General features: G+C 35.2%; 4 protein-coding genes across 4 annotated transcripts; 1 reads left to right on the top strand and 3 right to left on the bottom strand.

Moving 5' to 3' along the window:
• The first annotated feature begins 905 nt into the window (after window positions 1–905).
• LOC106351124 (RING-H2 finger protein ATL78) lies at window positions 906–1,737 on the top strand. Its single transcript, XM_013790942.3, has one exon. It carries the CDS (start codon window positions 979–981, stop codon window positions 1,621–1,623), a length of 645 nt encoding a protein of 214 aa, XP_013646396.1. The 5' UTR covers window positions 906–978; the 3' UTR covers window positions 1,624–1,737.
• A 1,531-nt stretch (window positions 1,738–3,268) lies between these two features.
• LOC106351125 (proline-rich receptor-like protein kinase PERK7) lies at window positions 3,269–7,008 on the bottom strand. The gene is made up of 7 exons (XM_013790943.3): window positions 5,944–7,008; window positions 4,785–5,384; window positions 4,569–4,655; window positions 4,395–4,465; window positions 4,104–4,325; window positions 3,857–4,018; window positions 3,269–3,689 (listed from the first exon to the last, which is right to left on the bottom strand). Exons 1-7 carry the CDS (start codon window positions 6,542–6,544, stop codon window positions 3,387–3,389), a joined length of 2,046 nt encoding a protein of 681 aa, XP_013646397.2. The 5' UTR covers window positions 6,545–7,008; the 3' UTR covers window positions 3,269–3,386.
• A 1,106-nt stretch (window positions 7,009–8,114) lies between these two features.
• Window positions 8,115–10,008, bottom strand: LOC106349688. The gene has a single exon (XM_022688129.2). The coding sequence runs from the start codon at window positions 9,451–9,453 to the stop codon at window positions 8,218–8,220; it is 1,236 nt and encodes a 411-aa protein (XP_022543850.2). The 5' UTR covers window positions 9,454–10,008; the 3' UTR covers window positions 8,115–8,217.
• A 7,255-nt stretch (window positions 10,009–17,263) lies between these two features.
• Window positions 17,264–17,967, bottom strand: LOC106351126. The gene is made up of 2 exons (XM_013790944.3): window positions 17,815–17,967; window positions 17,264–17,723 (listed from the first exon to the last, which is right to left on the bottom strand). Exons 1-2 carry the CDS (start codon window positions 17,866–17,868, stop codon window positions 17,532–17,534), a joined length of 246 nt encoding a protein of 81 aa, XP_013646398.2. The 5' UTR covers window positions 17,869–17,967; the 3' UTR covers window positions 17,264–17,531.
• Between the last annotated feature and the right edge of the window lie 821 nt (window positions 17,968–18,788).

Genomic DNA, 18,788 nt, shown 5'->3' with positions numbered 1-18,788 from the left:
TTATCTCATAAAGCAAACAAAAAAAGAATCGTTTTTATTTGTTCAATTCGTAGGACCAATTGCTTTAGCCCTTGATTTAAAAAAAAAACAAAAGCATGTGTTAATAAAGAAAGAAAAAAAAACTGTTTAGAAAAAGAAGCAGGAGCTGGATAAAAGTAGTTTTTAACGAGTTTGATTGGGAGAGGTTCTGTCCTTTTGGCTTACTCATAGGACAGCTTAAGTTACTACGGACGGGGGTGGATTCCTGTTCCCCCAAGAATAAGTGGAATTCACTTAATGGAAATACATCATCCGTACACCTTCAAAAACCACACAAAATCAACAAAACTTTTAAAGATCCACCAATGTTAAATATATACCAAAAAAAAGGCAACGAAAACAAAAGTTTAATCGACCCTTGCTTGGTTTTCTATATGAAACACTAGATCATGGTGATGCCTAAAACCAAGCTAACATCTTTAGACATGAGGAACAGAAAACTCAAAAGGAACATCAAAAATGGAAACTAACTAGCATATGAACCTAATACATGTGGTATAGCTTGATAATGTCTTTCAAAGGGAAGAAAGTGATATATATTAGAAGACTTGACACCAAAAGGAACAGTGAGATATTATCTGAATGCTGTGCTGCTATGCTAAAGATAGGGAAAGCTCATGGGTCCCTAGAAGCAATTCAGGGAGATTTGATTTGCTAAAGCCACAGCCACATGGCACTACCATTTGCAGCAACTGGCATGATGGACCCCATTCTCTATAACAAAGCATATTAAGCTGCAAATTAGTTTTCCAGAAAATAAGAAACTAAAGTCAAGGACCTTATTGTGGGCGTAATTCATTAAACCATAATTAGAAAAACGGAAAAGAACTATTACTAATTAAATATCTAAAAGATGGAAACCTTACCTTTCCTCTATATAAACAAGGCTCTCCAACGGAAACATAGAAACCCACACAACTATCTTAAAACCAATTTATCATGTCAACTTCCATGTCTGTTCCCACCATGAAACAAACTCAGATCTTTCAAGATATTCTTCGAAGTTCTTACGCAAGAAGATTACTACTTGATCAGTCACCAAGTCCAGCACCGTCCCCATATGCAGATGATACCAACTTTGATGCAAATGTTGTTATGGTTCTATCAGTCCTCTTATGTGCACTCGTTTGCTCGCTTGGACTCAACTCTGTAATAAGATGTGCCTTGAGGTGCTCCAGCTTGGCACCATCCGAAGCTGGTGACAACCAACCAGCAGCTCGCTTGAGCAACACAGGAGTCAAACGAAAAGCCTTGAAGAGTTTCCAGACAGTAAGTTACTCTGCTGATTTGAATCTGCCTGGCCTAGATACAGAGTGTGCCATATGTCTCTCAGAGTTTGTATCCGAAGAGCGTGTGAAGCTGCTTCCGACATGCCACCACGGATTCCATGTCCGGTGTATAGACAAGTGGCTCAGCTCACACTCGTCCTGTCCCACCTGCAGGCACTGCCTCATCCAGACATGCCAGAAGATCGCCGACTGCAGCCAAACAAGCTCGTTGAACACTACTCAACCACCGCAAGATAGCATCATCGTGCAAATAGCACCTCTACAACCGGATAGGTCAATATACTGTTTTAGGTGAACCTAGTCACCTAGACATAGTAGCAGTAATGTTTAAAACCCGAGTAAAGTACTATTGTTTACCATTTCCATTGTAAAGTTGTAAATATTACGAGAAATGTTACTTTCTTCATAACTTAACCTTCTAAAATATATATATTTTTTGGGGTTAAATCGTTCTAGAATATTTAAAATTTCACAATTACAGGGCAATGAAAACTTTTGCATAACATCCAAATTCGAAATGTTACTAGACTTGCAAAACCTCCCCTTCGAAAAAGAACATATAAATGAAGAAGAAGTCCACTCCAAACGGTCTAATATTGTGTTTAGAATTAAACGAGATCACAAGCGGCCTACACTTGAAAACATGTTTAGCATTTCCATTGTAATTACGGGAAATGTTACTTTCTTCGTATAAAATGACCTCCTCAAAATAATAGTTTCACAATTACAGGCAAAAGTTTTACATAACAACCAGCCGCTTTGCTAGACTTGCAAAACCTCACATTCGAAAAAGAACATATAAAGAATTAGAAGTCCAAACGTGCAGACTTGTGAAAGGGCAAAACCAATTAAACAATAGTTCATTGGAAGTGGCCAAATCGCTAGGTCAACTAAGGAGCAATATCTTAATGTTAGCATTAAGAACTTTCAAGGTTATTAAAAGTCAGGTACTGCCACTAGCTAGTTTTATTTTTACTGATTATAATATGGGTTAATGCACTTTTATGTAAAAGCATATAACTATAATAATATAGCTTTCCAAAAGTAGTGGAAGACCAGCTCTTCTTGTATTGTTATTGAACAAAATTAAGCTGTGTAGGCTGTGATGATAATGATCATCAGGCCATATAAGAATGTGACAACACAAAGCCCCAGAAAAATATGTCAAAGGCCCACAAATGAGAGAAACATACACTAATGAATCCACTGAGGTGGGTTAAGGAAAAGAGAGGTCACAAGATATGGGGTCGGAGCACGAACCAATCACATGGTCAAATCAAAACATACTAAAAGAGGGGGTTGGGTGGTTCGGTGTTTTACAGATCACATGAAGAGAGTGACAGGAGGAGATGTGAGTAGCCATAACTAATTCAACAACCTAGCATCTATCAATCTATGCAACTATCTAATATAAAGATCAGTTTCACCAAACCAAACTCATCGAAAATTAAGTATAGTGAGCTGCAATCAACCACATAATTTGATACTGAAAAAGCAGTAAAAATACCATGATCGAGTTGCATCAATATATGATAAATAATAAAAAGTTTAAATGACAATTTAGTGTATTTACTTATTTGTAACAAATACCATGATCGAGTTACAACATTTGTTGTCACTGGTTAATGGAGTTCTCTCTTCTATAAATCAATCAAGGTTTAACATGTAAAATGATAATTTTTTTTTTTTTTGAAAAAAGGTTTTCAATTTAAATGCTAGAAAGATACAGAGATAAGGTTTTGGGGACCTTAAGAGTTCAAAGATAAAACAACATGCAACAGTTTTAAAGTCAAGAGAGCCACGAAAACAACATGCAACAGTTTTAAAACGATAATTTTGAATGAACATATTGTTCAAAAAAACAAGCATGGCAAATATTGTAACAACCAATATTTTCAATCTTTTATTATATTAAAAAATATTAGCACAAGATACATAAATTAAGAAATAATGACTTTTATTTTATTTTTGGCATTCAACAAACAAACACATCCAACAGTCATATTTTCCGACAAAAAACAATAGATATTTGTTTTAACGGATTTTGATGTTTATGGTTTAAACCCTGCGGGTAGAAGTAGTAGTAGTTTTGTTGGAGCCTCCTCCAATATTCATCTCCTCGCTGCTCGAGGAGGATGGGTCAAGCCCGTACTCACTGGTGCCACCGTACTCGCTACTTGCCCCGTAATCGCGACTGTCTAGTGTCACTTTCCGGAATTTCTTCATCTCAGCACCATATGTGCCCGTCTCATAGTCTGAGCTCCCATCACCTCCGCTTGAGCCCATGTATGAGCCCTGCCCTGGCTTCACACCATCGTTTAAGTCATCCAGAGATGCATCACCCTCCAATATCCGAACGATCTAGTACGAAAAAAAAAAGCAGAAGATTTTTAGTTTATAGTAAGCATTAGCCGAACGATCTAAGATTAACTAACGCCGAGAGTTTCTATGATTAAAAATGACTTGTTTTAAATAAATTGTAACATCTATGTAGATTTTTGATAGTAAAATACAAACTTATTATTTACCTGACTCATCTTTGGGCGGCGACGACCCGAATGCCTAACGGCTGCAGCAGCACAAGCCACCATGCGTGCCATCTCATAAGGCTCGTATTGATTCTCAAGAAATGGATCAACCAATTCTCCATATTCTCCGTCCTGAGCTGCATTCATGCATAATGGTCTTGCCTGCCAAATAAGATTAGTCAAACCATGAAACTGTTTAGTTTCATTTTGGTTTGAGTTTAGTTTAAATGAATGTACAAGTATATACCCAGTCGACCAAACTGTCTTCCATTTCACCACTCAGATCAACAGGTCTGCGTCCGGTTATGAGCTCAAGAAGCATAATCCCAAAAGAGAAAACATCTGATTTATCTGTTAATTTTCCACTTGCTGCATATTCAGGGGCTAAGTATCCGAAAGTCCCCATGACTCGAGTGGACACATGTGTGTTGTTGTCTTGAGAGAGCTTAGCCAACCCAAAATCTGCAACCTGGAGATTAATTGAAAGGAATGTTATGGAGCAATATTAAACAATTTTTTTTAACTAATTAAAACATACCTTGGCTTCGAAGTTAAGATCAAGCAGAATGTTTGAAGCTTTTATATCTCTATGGATGATTTTAGGATGACCTTAACACAATTATTAGATAAAAAGATATGAATTTTATAACTTTGGAGCTTTGATTTAAAGTCAAATTAATGAAAAGCAAAGAAAGAAACGATATTCACTCACAATCTTCATGTAAATAAGCAAGTCCTTTAGCTGATCCTAAGGCAATCTTGAGTCTAGTAGGCCAATCCATCACAGTCCCAGTTTTCCCTATAACTCCATTAATTTAGTGACAATGTGAGTTAGTTCTTTTTCTTAGAGAAAAAAAAGTGAGTTAGTTTTTATATAATTAATAACCTTTTTCAAGAACATAAGAAAAAAAAACTCATCATTAATTACCATGAAGGTGGAACTCAAGTGTGTCATTAGGAAGAAACTCATAGACCAACAACCTCTGTCCTCCTGAATTACTGCAATATCCAACAAGAGACACGAGATGTCGATGATGGACACGGCTGATGATGTCAACCTCTGCTTGGAACTCTCTGTCTCCTTGTCCGCTTCCCGCTTTAAGGCTCTTCACCGCGATCTCTTTACCATTAGGCAAGACTCCTTTGTGAACATATCCGAACCCGCCTTGTCCTAATAGATGGTCTTTGGAGAAACCTTGAGTCGCGGCTGCTAGCTCCTCATAAGTGAATGTGCTTTTGTTGAATCCCAAAGCCACTGAAGGGTGAGGTGGTGGTAGAGACGGAGCATATGGACCTGATGAGTAATTTGAGCTCATCTCATTGCTATGGATTGCATTTGCACCTCCTGAAACTGGTGCTGGTGGTGAAGGCATTGGCTGCCAGTTTCCTGGTGGTGGTGGGGGCGGTGAATTTACCCAGTTTGTTCCCATTGTTCCAGGAGGTGGAGGAAGATTGGCAGTGTTATCATTTTGGTTGTAATGTTGTTGTTGCTGTGTAGCGGCATTATTGAAGTATTGATCACCACCATCTACAGTCCCACCCAACAAAATAATTAAGACAAGACATAGATGAGATTTGACTTGAAATAAAACAATTTATAAGAACTAGAGTCTTGCAGGAAAAAGTGATTCAGCTGGTTTCTTGTGTAACAAGAAATCATTCTGAAGCTTATGAATTCGTACGGTGTATTTTCGTTTGTCTGTACATATTGAAATAGAGTAGCGGAAAATATGATTCATTTTTGGGCAAATTTTAAAAAGAACATTTTAAGAGTTCATCACAAAAATAGTACCCAATAATAGCATTCATTTGACAAAAATAAATAAAATAAATTACCCTCTAAAATTATAATTCCATCTTCACCCCCCTAATACGAAACTGTAATCAATGAACCATAAATCTAAATATGAATACTTTTTTTTTTTGCTTTTTATCGTTAATTTTCCCCGTTGTGTGTTAGTTTAATCATAAAATATGTTTGGTGATATTTGAGAATATTTCTCCGGAAACAAAATTCATGTTTTTTCTTGGCAAACAAAAAACTAATGAGGCTTAGTTAGGGTTCACAGGGTTTTGAATATACATACTTTTACCTGGAGCGAAAGCATTGCTTCCGTAATACGGCATCTGTTCAATCTTTGATTTCTTCTTCTTCTTCCGCAAGCAACAGACGCATAACAATATCATGACAAGGAACAAAAGTCCAGCTGCAGCCACAAGTCCTATAACAACACCCATGTTCGGACGATCGTTACTTGACGAGTTAGAGCCACCGTTGCTTGTAGGCGGCGCCAGTGATTTTGGTGGTGAATGGGAGCTATGTTCGGAAGTCTTAGACGGTGGTGGAGGTGGAGGAGAAGCGTTATTGCCTCCTCCATCATTTCCTTGGTTGTTTCCTTTGTTGTCACTCTGCTGCGGTGGGGATTGTGAAGGAAGTGGTGGAGATTGTGATTGCGAGGAGGGGGTTGAAGATTCATACGGTGGTGGTGGAGGTGAGGAGGAATTTTCCGGTGGAGGAGGTGATTGTTCTGGTGGAGGAGCTAGGGTTGGAGACGGAGGAGGAGAAGATGTTGTTTGACTGTCGGAAGTAGGAGGAGGAGATGTTGTTTGGTCGTTGGAAGAGGGAGATGACGGAGAAGGAGGAGGAGGTGCCGGCGGTGAGTTCTCCGGGGACTGCCCCTCCGCCATGGTCTCTCTCTCCGGTGGTGTCAATTGAAAGCTATTTGAAACAATGGATACCCACCTCTGTTTCTGTTCCTAAGATTAGGAACTAGAACTCCAAATCTTTTAAGATTCTATTTTTAAGAAATTTTTTGATTTTGTTTTGGTTATTTCTATGTTTGGGAATTATACAGCCCAGCAAAGTATTAAAATTTAAAATTCTGTTGTAACCGAGATGTTAGCTAAGAAAATTTGTTAGTTATAATGATTTTCTTGAAAGTTGAAAGTGAGACCTTGCGCTTACTAGATGGGTGCTCTAACCAACTGAGCTACAAGAGCTGTTTGCATATTTATTTTCCTTTCCAAATTTCTTATTTACTTGTTTTCTAACAACTAAGCATGTATAAAAGCAAGATATTCGAGAAACTGAATTTTGGAACTGAATGCTGAAGAATGGAAGATTTAAAAAAAAAAATATATATATATATATATATATACACACAAGCAATGACAACTTAGGAGATGACCACCTACGGTAACTTCTACTGTAAAAGACTTACTAACAATGGAAGTGAATGAAAGTGAGATTGAAGAAGCAGTCTGTAGTATTGGAGCTGATGTGCACTTTGAGCAGACGTTTTAACTGCAATGTTTATCATATTTGTTGGGATTTTTGTTGGAAAATATGTGATCAAGACAAAATCTTCTTTATTTTAAGATGAATATTGAAATCACTAATACAAACATTTGTATAATCCCAAATGAAAAACCAAATACATGTTTCTGACTATCGCCCTACTGGATTATATAATGTTTTTTATAAACTATATCAAAAATTCTAGTGAACTGTTTCCAAACTCTTCCCAATAAGACTATTTCAGAAACACAGGCAGCTTATATCCTAAGTAGAATAATCACTGATGATAATGTGACAAGAATTTCTAAACTATATGTGACCACTAAAACTGATGTCTCCAAAGCGTATAGACTGGAAGCTGAAAGTAAAACACTCTTTGTTTCAACGCAACATTCATGGCGTATGGGAATATATGTATAGTTTTGAAGGTGAAAACAAAGTTCTCATAGACTCAATTTGTGGAAGATGGAAATATGCATCCATCGATTACATTCTTTCGGATATTTTATGTGGAGTCAGAAATTTTAAAAATACTAATTCAGTTTTATAAGGATATTAATAATCTGTCCGCACATAGCCTAACTAAATATGGATATATGATACTCAAAATAGGTTCCTTCATAGTTCAAAGTTGCAACCAACTTCATGGATGTATAATTGTTTGTACAATGATTACGTCCACTCTTACTAATCGTTATATAAGACTTTGCCGGAAAATAATTGTTTCTGACAATTTTACTGCTTATCTTTCCACTTTCTCAATCTGATAATTTTGAAGCTACAACATATATTTCTTTTTATTTCATAAGTTTATTTGATTTTGTAAATATTTCAACCAAGATAAAATCTGTTCTTTTGACTTATGGTTGATGAACTTTTAATGTTTAACATTGTCACATTCAATATAATTTCACATTCTGAACGAAATAAAAATAGTAAATAGATTATATATATCGCCAAATAAAAAATATATATATTATAATGTGGTGATAAGACCAACTGCCATTTTATGTCTGAGAAAACATCCAACTTATAATTTAAAAAAAAAAACTAAAGAGGACAGTCACACATGTGAGGATGAGGGAGAAGCAGTTGAACTAGGATTCTTGCGAACGTATTTACGAGCCCAAACATGTTTGCCATCAATAGTGAATTTTCTTTTATTCCCTGGACCCACAATATCATCCATCTTCGATGCACATTCCATCTTCAACACCATCCTCGCAAACAACGGTTGCTCATTCTCTTCCACCTCTTGCATCAGTATCGTTTCTATCACTTCCCCAAATATCCTTGTAAAGTAAACCATAACCTCTGACTCCGAAATGGGATATCCTTTCGAAAAGGTCAGAAAAACAGTCCTATCATCCGCCAGTACCACCACTTCCTCGCTCTCCGCCTCCTCCGCGACGGTCTTGTTTGTTTCTTCTTCAACAGGAAGAGTTGTAGTAGGAGCAGGAGTGCTTTCTTGTTGAACACTTGAGGTTACTTGTTGAAACCTCATAGGAGTTTGATGTTGCGCACTCTGCCTAGCAGGGATTCCTTGTTGAACACTTGACCTAATAGGACTTTGATGTTGAACACTCTGCCTAGTAGGGATTCTTTGTTGAACGCTCTGCCTATTACGGATTCCTTGTGGAACACTCAACCTAATAGGGGTTTGTTGTTGAACCCTTAGCGGAGTAGAGATTCCCTGTGGAACATTAAACCTATTAGGGGATTCTTGTTGAACACTTAACCTGATGTTGCTCATCTCCTCGATAACTTTCTCCCTCTCTAACGCCGCCAACAATTGCTCCTTATACATCTCTCCCTTCACGCATAAGTCATCAAAAGCTCGGCTGCAGATATCATTCATATTCTTTATCACACCAAGGAGGAGAGTTTCGCGGTGTTGATGGACGTATCTGAGAGTAAGCCTGCCTCCAGTCAAACGCAAGAGCAAAGGTATAACCGAACCATCATCGTTGTTGGCAACGAAGAGCGTTGAATAATCTAGGTTGTGTAAGATACTTAGACACACATCGACTTCGTTGGCCACCGCATCGATGAATGCGTCTGATAATTCGACGAGAAACGGTGTTAGGTTTCGAGCGTACTCGATTTGCTCGAGCAAGAAGAGAAAAGCAATCACTTGAGACGTTTGGTTCGTGTCTCGGTTAAGATCAAAGACAAGACGACTGAATAAGGTCCTGTCTATTTTGTGAAAAGCATAGTACTCCTCACGTGTTACACCCACAATAGATGAAGGAAGGTCTGTGAAAGCCGAAAACGACGAAGAAGAAGAAGAAGAATACATGAGGGTTTCTTATATTTTTATGGCGGTGGTGCAGTGATCTTAGTTTCTAGACAGTTTAAATATATGAGACATTCAAACTGGTGAAGAGGTGCGATCTTTTTTTCCCTATAATATGTTTTGCGTCGTTCGTGTCTGTAATTAATTATATCGAAAGAGGCTCTGCATCGCTGAATGATACATCATAACCCTTCGATTATCAGGGATGATTCATCCCCCCAACCCTAATTTTTTTCCTTTTTATTTTTGTATAGTTTTCATTTTTTTCCTTCTAGTTTTCTTTCCATTACGGAAAATTCGTTGCTATGCATGTGTATGAATATGTATATGTGTAAAACTTAAACATAAAGATAAATTTTATCAGAAAAAAAAAAACAAAAAAGCTTATAAGATAAAATCCTATGTATATGTATGTACATGTAACTCAAAGGCCCATTTCTATGTATGTGTGTATGTAACTTAAAGTTCCATTCCTATGTATGTGTATGTAACTTAAAATGCATTCATTCATAAGGATCCGAACGGTGACATGCGGAACAATTACGTGTTTCTAACAGTAACAAAAGCCTATAGATATATGTATATATGTAAGTCAACATTCAAAGCTTAAGAATGTTTATAATTTGTTTTATTTTAAATGTTTTGTATATTTACGTGCTTATTTTGTCAAACTTTCAAATTTTATTTTTATTCTATTTAGCTTAATAGTTATCACTTAGACAAAACGATATATATATTAGATGCAAAACAGAATATTTACTTTTAATATGTGTGAAAAAATTAAAACATTATATATGTAATATAAAACAGAAGAAGTATGTATATATGTATATTGTATGTGTATATGTAACTTAAAGTTGCGTGATAAATATTTATTTACTTCTCCTCGTTAGTATTTTTCCCTATTCTGAGTGTTTTTTCTCTTCCAGGCACAAGTTACAAGAGTGGTCCTTGCCCACTAGTTCTATCCTCTAAGGAAAAATTCAATGGATAAAAGACCTCTTTGAATATTAATTACCCGCCGGGTTCCACCCTCGACTTCGTCAGAAGGTCCGCCTCAGCCGTCGCAACCGGCCTCCCCTGCAGCGGAGAAGCTCACCATGATGCTCCTCGGTGCCGATAAAGCTATATCTAGTTCTAAGGCGTTTTTTGGTCTCCTCTGTATTTAACTTAACCTCTCTGCTCTGAGTCGGTTTGAGTTTAGTTTCACCGCTATATCTGTGAGCTCGGATTCACTCTACCAAGTTAGATTCCACTACTACTTCTATGTATTTCGCTCAACTCCTCTGGAATATATTTTCTACTTGATGTAGTTTGTCTAATTCCTGGATCTACTTCCTGCATCAACGCCAGCAACCACTTCCTACTTCAGTCATGACGCACCACTACTCGAGGTCGAAAAAGGGGAAATGGAAGGATGAGAGTCTTCCTCTGCGAAAATCCCTTGTGAAGATACGAAAATCCAATATCGCTGATCTCATTGAACGTGACATGTTTACTCTCATTGGTAGAGTCACTAGTCCCTCTATTCAAAAAACAAGAGCTCTAGTGGACTTCTTTCTCCAGGAATGTTGTTGAAAAAAAACCGGCATAGATTTGGGTCTTTTCCTGTTCCAGTTCGGGGTCGAGTCTGAACAACATCTCCAATCCATTCTCGTCAAGTTCCCTTTTCACTTTAAAAAATGGATGATGATCTTGCAAAGATGGGACCAGTTATCTCGGATACCTTTCCTGCTCTAATCCCGTTTTGGATTAACATTATTTGTATTCTTCTACACTACTAGAAAAATGAGACTATCAATGCTATAGGTGATGCGCTTGGTCCTATTGACGATTGGGAAGTCGATAAGACTAGATTGAGAGTTTAAGTGAACGGATTGAAGTCGTTTATCATGCGCATGGACATCCAGCTAGAAAACATTGCTTGTTCTGCAAGTCACTAGCTCATGAAGATGGTGACTGTCAGCTCCGTTCATCAAGACAACACCAGGAAGAACGACGACACCTAGGAATCTCTCAACGAAATACCTTGATGAAAATTGAAGAAGATAAAAGACGTAAAGATGATAGGAAACATGTTAGGATCCAGCAGTCCTCTCATAAGGACGGGGCTCGTTAGCCAAACTATAGAGGAGCTGAAAACAGAGGGATCTCTCTCTCTCTCTCTCTCTCTCTCTCTCTCTCTCTCTCTCTCTCTCTCTCTCTCTCTCTCTCTCTCTCTCTCTCTCTCTCTCTCTCTCTCTCTCTCTCTCTCAGTATGCACCTTCCCGCAATGGATCGCAGAGAATCTCTAATTTCGAAGAAAACCGAAGAAGCTACGATCATAGGAGTTTCTCACGCCGCAGCTCTCCACCTCTTAGAAGAACCTCACCTCATCAACGAACACCTAGCTTTAGAGAAGCAGTGGAAAGGAACTCGTCAGCTTCAAGACTCCAAATAGATGGTCCATCGGCTATTGAACCCTCTTGTAGAGCCCAACCTCTCCAAACAAAGGAATCAGTTCCAAGTCAAACCAGTCTCCAGTAACAAGCTCTGCAAAGATCCCTAACTTGACCTCTAGCTGCTCAAACCCTCGGGTTAGCCCATAGTCTGGTGGAGAAAGAGTGTCTGCAAAAGAAAGACTATATGTTCATCCGTAAAGAATTCCTTCTTCTTCTGCCAAAGAAGGCAGCTCAATGTCTAACTCGTTTCCAGCTACCAATCAGACAAATTTATAGAGGAAAGCAAACCTACCTTCTCTTCAGTATGCACCTTCCCGCAATGGATCGCAGAGAAGCTCTAATTTCGAAGAAAACCGAAGAAGCTACGATCATAGGAGTTTCTCACGCCACAGCTCTCCACCTCTTAGAAGAACCTCACCTCATCAACGAACACCTAGCTTTAGAGAAGCAGCGGAAAGGAACTCGTCAGCTTCAAGACTCCAAATAGATGGTCCATCGGCTATTGAACCCTCTTGTAGAGCCCAACCTCTCCAAACAAAGGAATCAGTTCCAAGTCAAACCAGTCTCCAGTAACAAGCTCTGCAAAGATCCCTAACTTGACCTCTAGCCTCTCAAACCCTCGGGTTAGCCCACAGTCTGGTGGAGAAAGAGTGTCTGCAAAAGAAAGACTATATGTTCATCCGTAAAGAATTCCTTCTTCTTCTGCCAAAGAAGGCAGCTCAATGTCTAACTCGTTTCCAGTTACCAATCAGAAAAATTTAGAGAGGAAAGCAAACCTACCTTCTCTTCTGTGTGACCCTCAGACTGGAATACAGTCAAGTGAAGAACGAGTGTCTGCTAAAAAAAGGTTATCAATTCAAACGGAGAAGAGAATTCGTGCTGGACTTGGAGACTCAAACTCTGATTCTAAGAACTTTCAGGAAATTAATGTCCAATACCTCGAGGACACCTTCCAGCCTTCAATTCTAAATAACATTACTCAGTCGTCGAGTTTGAACATTTTTGTTTTTGGTAGACTTGGACCATGCGAGAGATCCCCTATCCGAACTCTAAGTGAGGACAGAGTTCATGTATCACTACCGGTAGGACTTCTGCATAATTTTTAATTAATCTAAGAATATCCTAGATTTACATAAGGGTTCAATTAATCTTGAAAATGAAATGCAGTCCATGGATAAACTTTTCTCTGGATATTCAAATGGAGCCTAAAGTATGGATTTATATTCATGTGACCATAAGGTGAGGTGTAGTGGAGTGTTTTTGAATCCGGGCTGCATATCTCCCCAAGTCCACCTACCGTTAAACCACGATATAGGGCACGAGTAGTCAGAAAAGGTTCATGTGATCGTAATCACGAACTCACGAGCTTTGCTCTTGCTTTTTTCGCCAGAAATATGTCTTAAAACTTATAGTGTTTATTATTTTGATGCTTGATTTAAGGTACTTGCCAGACATAATCGATGTCAAAACCCACAATTAACAGAGGCTAACATGATGTGACACGGAAAGATTTACCTCAGCTCTCTAACCAACTAGTTTATTTGACTATTTTGAAGTGTTATTTATTGTAAATCTGTAATTATGTCGTATATTTTTTTAATGTATAATCGATAGGGATGAGCACGGAGCGGATACTCATGATTTAAAGGTATCCGTAGTTTTTATTTTTAAAATTCTATAGCTAAATAAGTAATTTAGTAAATAAATATTGTAAAATTTACATTAAATTTAAGAATTATATAATTTATATAAATTTTTTAATATATATATAAGTATATAACGAATCTAAGTGGATTATATAAATATTTTGATTTATTTTATTTTTTACAGATATTACGTATTAATATTTGATTTGATTCAATACCATGAATATCCAGATTTTATGGAATTAAACAAATAAAAAAATCAAGAAATGGAACTGAACTGATCAGAGTTTGTGGCCATGAATCTCTTTTTCATGCATTTTACGCTTTTAGTATTAACATGAATCTGTTTATGATGATAGACAAAAAAAACGCTTTTAGTATTGACTTTGAACATTATTGTTCTTGTCCATCGCATTTACGAAAGACAAAATGGTTTCTTTTGTTATTACTTAGAACATTATAGTTGGTAGTATATCTAAGCTACGATCGCTCGTGCAGTATATATATATATAAGTTAAGAAAAAATAAAATCTTAAGAAAATTATACCAGTCTTTCAAATCAATACTATGACATAAGGTTTAACATTTTGAAAACTCTAAATAAAATATATAAATATACATTATGAGAGATATTAGGCTCATCAAACTTTCTTTATTAAATACTAACACTTAACTACAACCACTAATTACTTTATTAATTTAATCTTCTAACATAATAGGAACTTTCAGTGGGAAAGTTATCCTAGTACAACTCCATTGAGCAGATTTTTACCGATTAATTTTTTTCCACAGTTTTATAAAGAAACACAATTTCATGTTCATTGACCTACATACATTGCGCGGTCCAGTAACATTAGTTAAATCGTGGATCCACTCAAGTGTTAAGGTCATTCGGCGGAGTAATAACAAGTTTCAGCATCTCATTTTTCAAGTCTTAGGTCATTTCCCTTGAGTTTCATGTTTAAGTTTCAGGGTTAATTTTACGTGTACACTAGGCGAGTTTCATGAATCAGAAATTTGTAACCGTCACTATTTATTTCTCTCAGATGGTAGATGAAATGACCTATTCGCTTAGTTAAAAATTTATTGTATCCCTCACCCTTGGCTCATCCTAAGTAGATTGTTTTTCTTTTGATAAAAGCCTAAGGGCATCTCCAACCATACTCCAAAACTCACTCCAAACTTTATTTTACAGTAAAATCATCTCCAATTCCACTCCAAAATGGAGTAATAGATATAATTACTCCAAATATGGAGTAAACCAACGAGGGGCGAAGCCACGTTACGGAGAGTGGTGGCACTTGCACCCATAGTTATTATGATATTTAAAATTTTACATGTAAAAATATGAAATTTCCAGTGGTTCACATGGTAAAACCCAACCTAATGCACCCATAGTATTGCAAGTTCAAATCTCTTCCATGCATATTTAACTTTTACTACTGATAATGCACTCAGTCAATAACTCCTCTAGATTCGTCCCTGAAACTAACTCATTACTCCAAAATGGAGTTGAACTTTTTTATTTATAAAATAATTCTTTATATCTAAATATTTTCGTTTTTAATAAAATATTATTATAAATAATATATAAATATTATTTTACTATATATATTATAAAATTAATGTTAATATTTCTTAATCATATAAATATCCATCTAATGAACTATTTTAGGAAACAAAATATATATAATATAAAACATAAAAGACCATACATATAAAAAATAAAAGATAAGCACCATACAAAAGATATATAATATAAAACATAAAAGATCATACATATGAAAATGGACTATTTTGCAAATAGTATAAATGAAAGATGATATTACTAATTTTTTAATAAACATAAAACAAAATATATATTTAAAATATTCTATTTTGGAGTAGGAAATAAAAGATAAGCACCATACAAAAGATCTATATAATATAAAACATAAAAGATCATACATATGAAAATGGACTATTTTGCAAATAGTATAAATGAAAGATGATATTACCAATTTTTTAATAAACATAAAACATAATATATATTTAAAATATTCTATTTTGGAGTAGGAAATGGAGTAATACATTGGAGCAAAACTCAACTCCATTTTAGAGTTACTCTATTTTGGAGTAGAAAATGGAGTAATACATTGGAGATGCTCTAATACATTAAAGGGCATCGCCAACGCTACTCCAAAACCCACTTCAAACTCCATTTTGCAGTAAAATCATTTCCAATCCCACTCCAAAACCAACTCCAAAATGGAGTAATAGATACGATTACTCCAAAATGGAAGAATAGATACGATTACTCCAAATATGGAGTCAACCAACTTATTATTCCAAAATGGAATTGAATTTTTTATTTATAAAATGGTCCTCTATATTTAAATATTTTTTTTTAATAAAATATTATTATAAATAAATGTATAAACATTATTTTACTATATATATTATAAAAATTGCTGTTAATATTTCTTAATTATATAAATATTCATCTAATGAAGTATTTTATGCAACAAAATATATATAATAAAAAACATAAAAGACCATACATATAAAAAATAAAAGATAAGCACCATACAAAAGATATATAATATAAAACATAAAAGATCATACATATGAAAATGGATTATTTTGTAAATAGTATAAATGAAAGATGATATTACTAATTCTTTAATAACATAAAACATAATATATTAAAATATTGTATTTTGGAGTAGGAAATGGAGTAATACATTAGAGCAAAACTCAACTTCGTTCTGGAGTTACTCTATTTTGGAGATGTTCTGAGTAGTTTAACTTTAATAATGATTTAGTTTTAATTGATTTGGACTCTGGCTGGCCGACACTTCTTGTTCAGCAACAAGAAAATTACTCTGACTTTTGGTTATATATAACTGAAGTTTTTTAATCACTTACTAGAACAAGGTGAAATATTTTGTGTTTTTTCATTTATTTGTTTCTGACAAAGAAAAGATATAAGAGCGTTTGTTGTCCTTTACTACTACTTTCTCCTAGTTACTTGAAACAATTCTATTTACTCATACTTTCTCCCTTTTGAAAATATCTACGTTTAAGAAAATAATTATTTTTAAAAATACTTTTTGCATTTTTAATATATTATTTGATGATAAATTGTGAACTTTAAAAAATATAATTACATTTACTAAAATTACATTGGTAAAATGTTGTGAAAAATAGTTAATCACAAAAGATAATGTATTAATAATCAAAATTTAATATATATTTTAATATGTGTGAAAATTTTAAACTTAGGTACTTTTTAAACTGAAGAGTACAATTTTATCAGTCAAAGCCTTAACGTAGATTTGACGACGACCTATATGGATATAGCACTTCTTTTTTTTTTTTTGTCACGGAAGGATATAGCACATATTATTTGAATAACACCATATAACAGTATAATACTGTACAGTCGGCCTGCAAATGTCTGTGCAGATGTTTAAGCCAGAAAAGCTGTACGTAGGGTGATATATCCAGAAAAACTGTAGTTTCTCTAAATCAGTAGTGTATCTGTTAGTTTACTGATTCTTAAAAGGATGATATTTTCTTCGCAAATACAATGAAAGCAGTTGAAAAAAAAAAGCTGTCAAATATTAGGGGAATAATTGGTTAAAAGACTAAAAATTTTAAAATTTCATTCTTAAGTAACGTTAAAAAGTCATTTAGAGGAAAGTTAACCCTAATCAAATATCCGTAAGAAAAACCCACTCGAGATGAGATATTGAAATTCCTTATTTTCATATAGTACATAATATAAGAAATACACAAGAAGCCCATTACCACACAAAAGACTCACATTACTGGCATTTAAAAATCCCTTATAGCTAGGGTTTACATTTCTTCACTACGGAAAATATACCTAAGTCAAACAACTCAAACAGCTGTTCTTTGCTCAATTAATACACACATATACCTGCATGTATAAACCGATACATACACAAACACAGAGCCATATATATATATATATGTGAGATTTAATTAATCATACGTTAGGATTGTGGTAGATGATGACGATAGATTTGGTTTTAAAATCCTTGACGAACCTCTCTTCTCCTGTCCTAAATGGATTGTTGAGAAGCTCTTTGATTGGTTCAGGTAATGGCTCATTCTTCATTATCTTCTTCCAATATTCCTCTGCAACTCCTCCAGATCTTCCTTCACTCAGATTCACAAACTATACCAACAAAATGCAACATTTTTTAATTATATATACATGTATAAATCAGATCTTGATCAGTTAGGGTTTTAATATAAAGAAGCTTTACCAGGAGAAAGCTGAAAAGGACAAAGACGAAGACCAAGTAACGTTGTTTCTTCATATTTTTTAACTTTTGTTTTGCTGAGGATTTTTCTGGATCTATGATAAATCTTTGGGGTGTTAAGTTTTTATATATAGAGACCCTGTTAGAGGAAGTTGATTTCTTGATAATAGTGATTATTCTCCTCTAGCTCTTTGCATTTTAATTATTATGAAAATAATTTAATATTAGTACATTTGTAAGGTCAACTTTGTACTGTGCATATTTATTTATAGTAATATTACTGTAACCAAGTTTTTATGTTTATCTAAATTTCAGAGTGGTGGGCCGCTAACTTGTGCAAGGATTTTTGTCTATTCTTCTATGGAGCGATCAACTATTACAGCTCAGAGAGCAACACAAACATTTTTTATATGTGATAACAATATATAACTGAAATAATTGAATAGAACATAGAAGAATTCTATGATTTATAATGCAATTTTTTGAGCAATTAATTATTATGATCATAAAGATTCCGTAGTTTATAATAAAACAAAGAAGAATTGGGACAAATATACGAACATCGTAAGCTCGTATTCCGTTATAAGTATCTTCAAAACAATTTAATTTTAAAAATTGGTGAAACACTCTGGTACACCGTGTACCCAACTATGTTTTATACCTTTTTATTATGCGTACATATCACAAAATGCTACTTTCTTTATTATTAGTGTTTGCAATAATAACATGAAAATTATGATATATATCCCACAACAAGGTTTTCATTACTTTTTAAGGTTGCCATTAGGCCTGGGCATTCGGGGTCCCAATCGGGTTTCGGTTTAGTCCAATCGGGTTTCGGTTTTTCGGGTTTATCAAAATCAGTCCCATTCGGGTTATATGAAAATTCGGTTCGGGACCGGTTCGGGTTCTATCGGGTTCGGGTCGGGTTTAGTAAATCTTCAAAGAACCGGTATAACCCGATGTACTTTCGGGTT

Source organism: Brassica napus, chromosome A6 (assembly GCF_020379485.1).
Source record: "Brassica napus cultivar Da-Ae chromosome A6, Da-Ae, whole genome shotgun sequence".
Classification (NCBI taxonomy): Eukaryota; Viridiplantae; Streptophyta; class Magnoliopsida; order Brassicales; family Brassicaceae; genus Brassica; species Brassica napus.
This window is presented reverse-complemented; position numbering and strand designations above follow the sequence as displayed.

Bases quoted from the DNA above. Each gene is read 5' to 3' on its own strand.
- LOC106351126 (XM_013790944.3), bottom strand. From the start codon at position 17,868: ATGAAGAAACAACGTTACTTGGTCTTCGTCTTTGTCCTTTTCAGCTTT. The intron at 17,724-17,814 runs GTAAAGCTTCTT...TTGTTGGTATAG, and splicing joins TCCTTTTCAGCTTTCTCCTG to TTTGTGAATCTGAGTGAAGG.
- LOC106351125 (XM_013790943.3), bottom strand. From the start codon at position 6,544: ATGGCGGAGGGGCAGTCCCCGGAGAACTCACCGCCGGCACCTCCTCCT. The intron at 4,656-4,784 runs GTAATTAATGAT...ATGGAGTTATAG, and splicing joins ACTTGAGTTCCACCTTCATG to GGAAAACTGGGACTGTGATG. The intron at 3,690-3,856 runs GTAAATAATAAG...TTTTCGTACTAG, and splicing joins GCCGCCCAAAGATGAGTCAG to ATCGTTCGGATATTGGAGGG.
- LOC106351124 (XM_013790942.3), top strand. From the start codon at position 979: ATGTCAACTTCCATGTCTGTTCCCACCATGAAACAAACTCAGATCTTT.
- LOC106349688 (XM_022688129.2), bottom strand. From the start codon at position 9,453: ATGTATTCTTCTTCTTCTTCTTCGTCGTTTTCGGCTTTCACAGACCTT.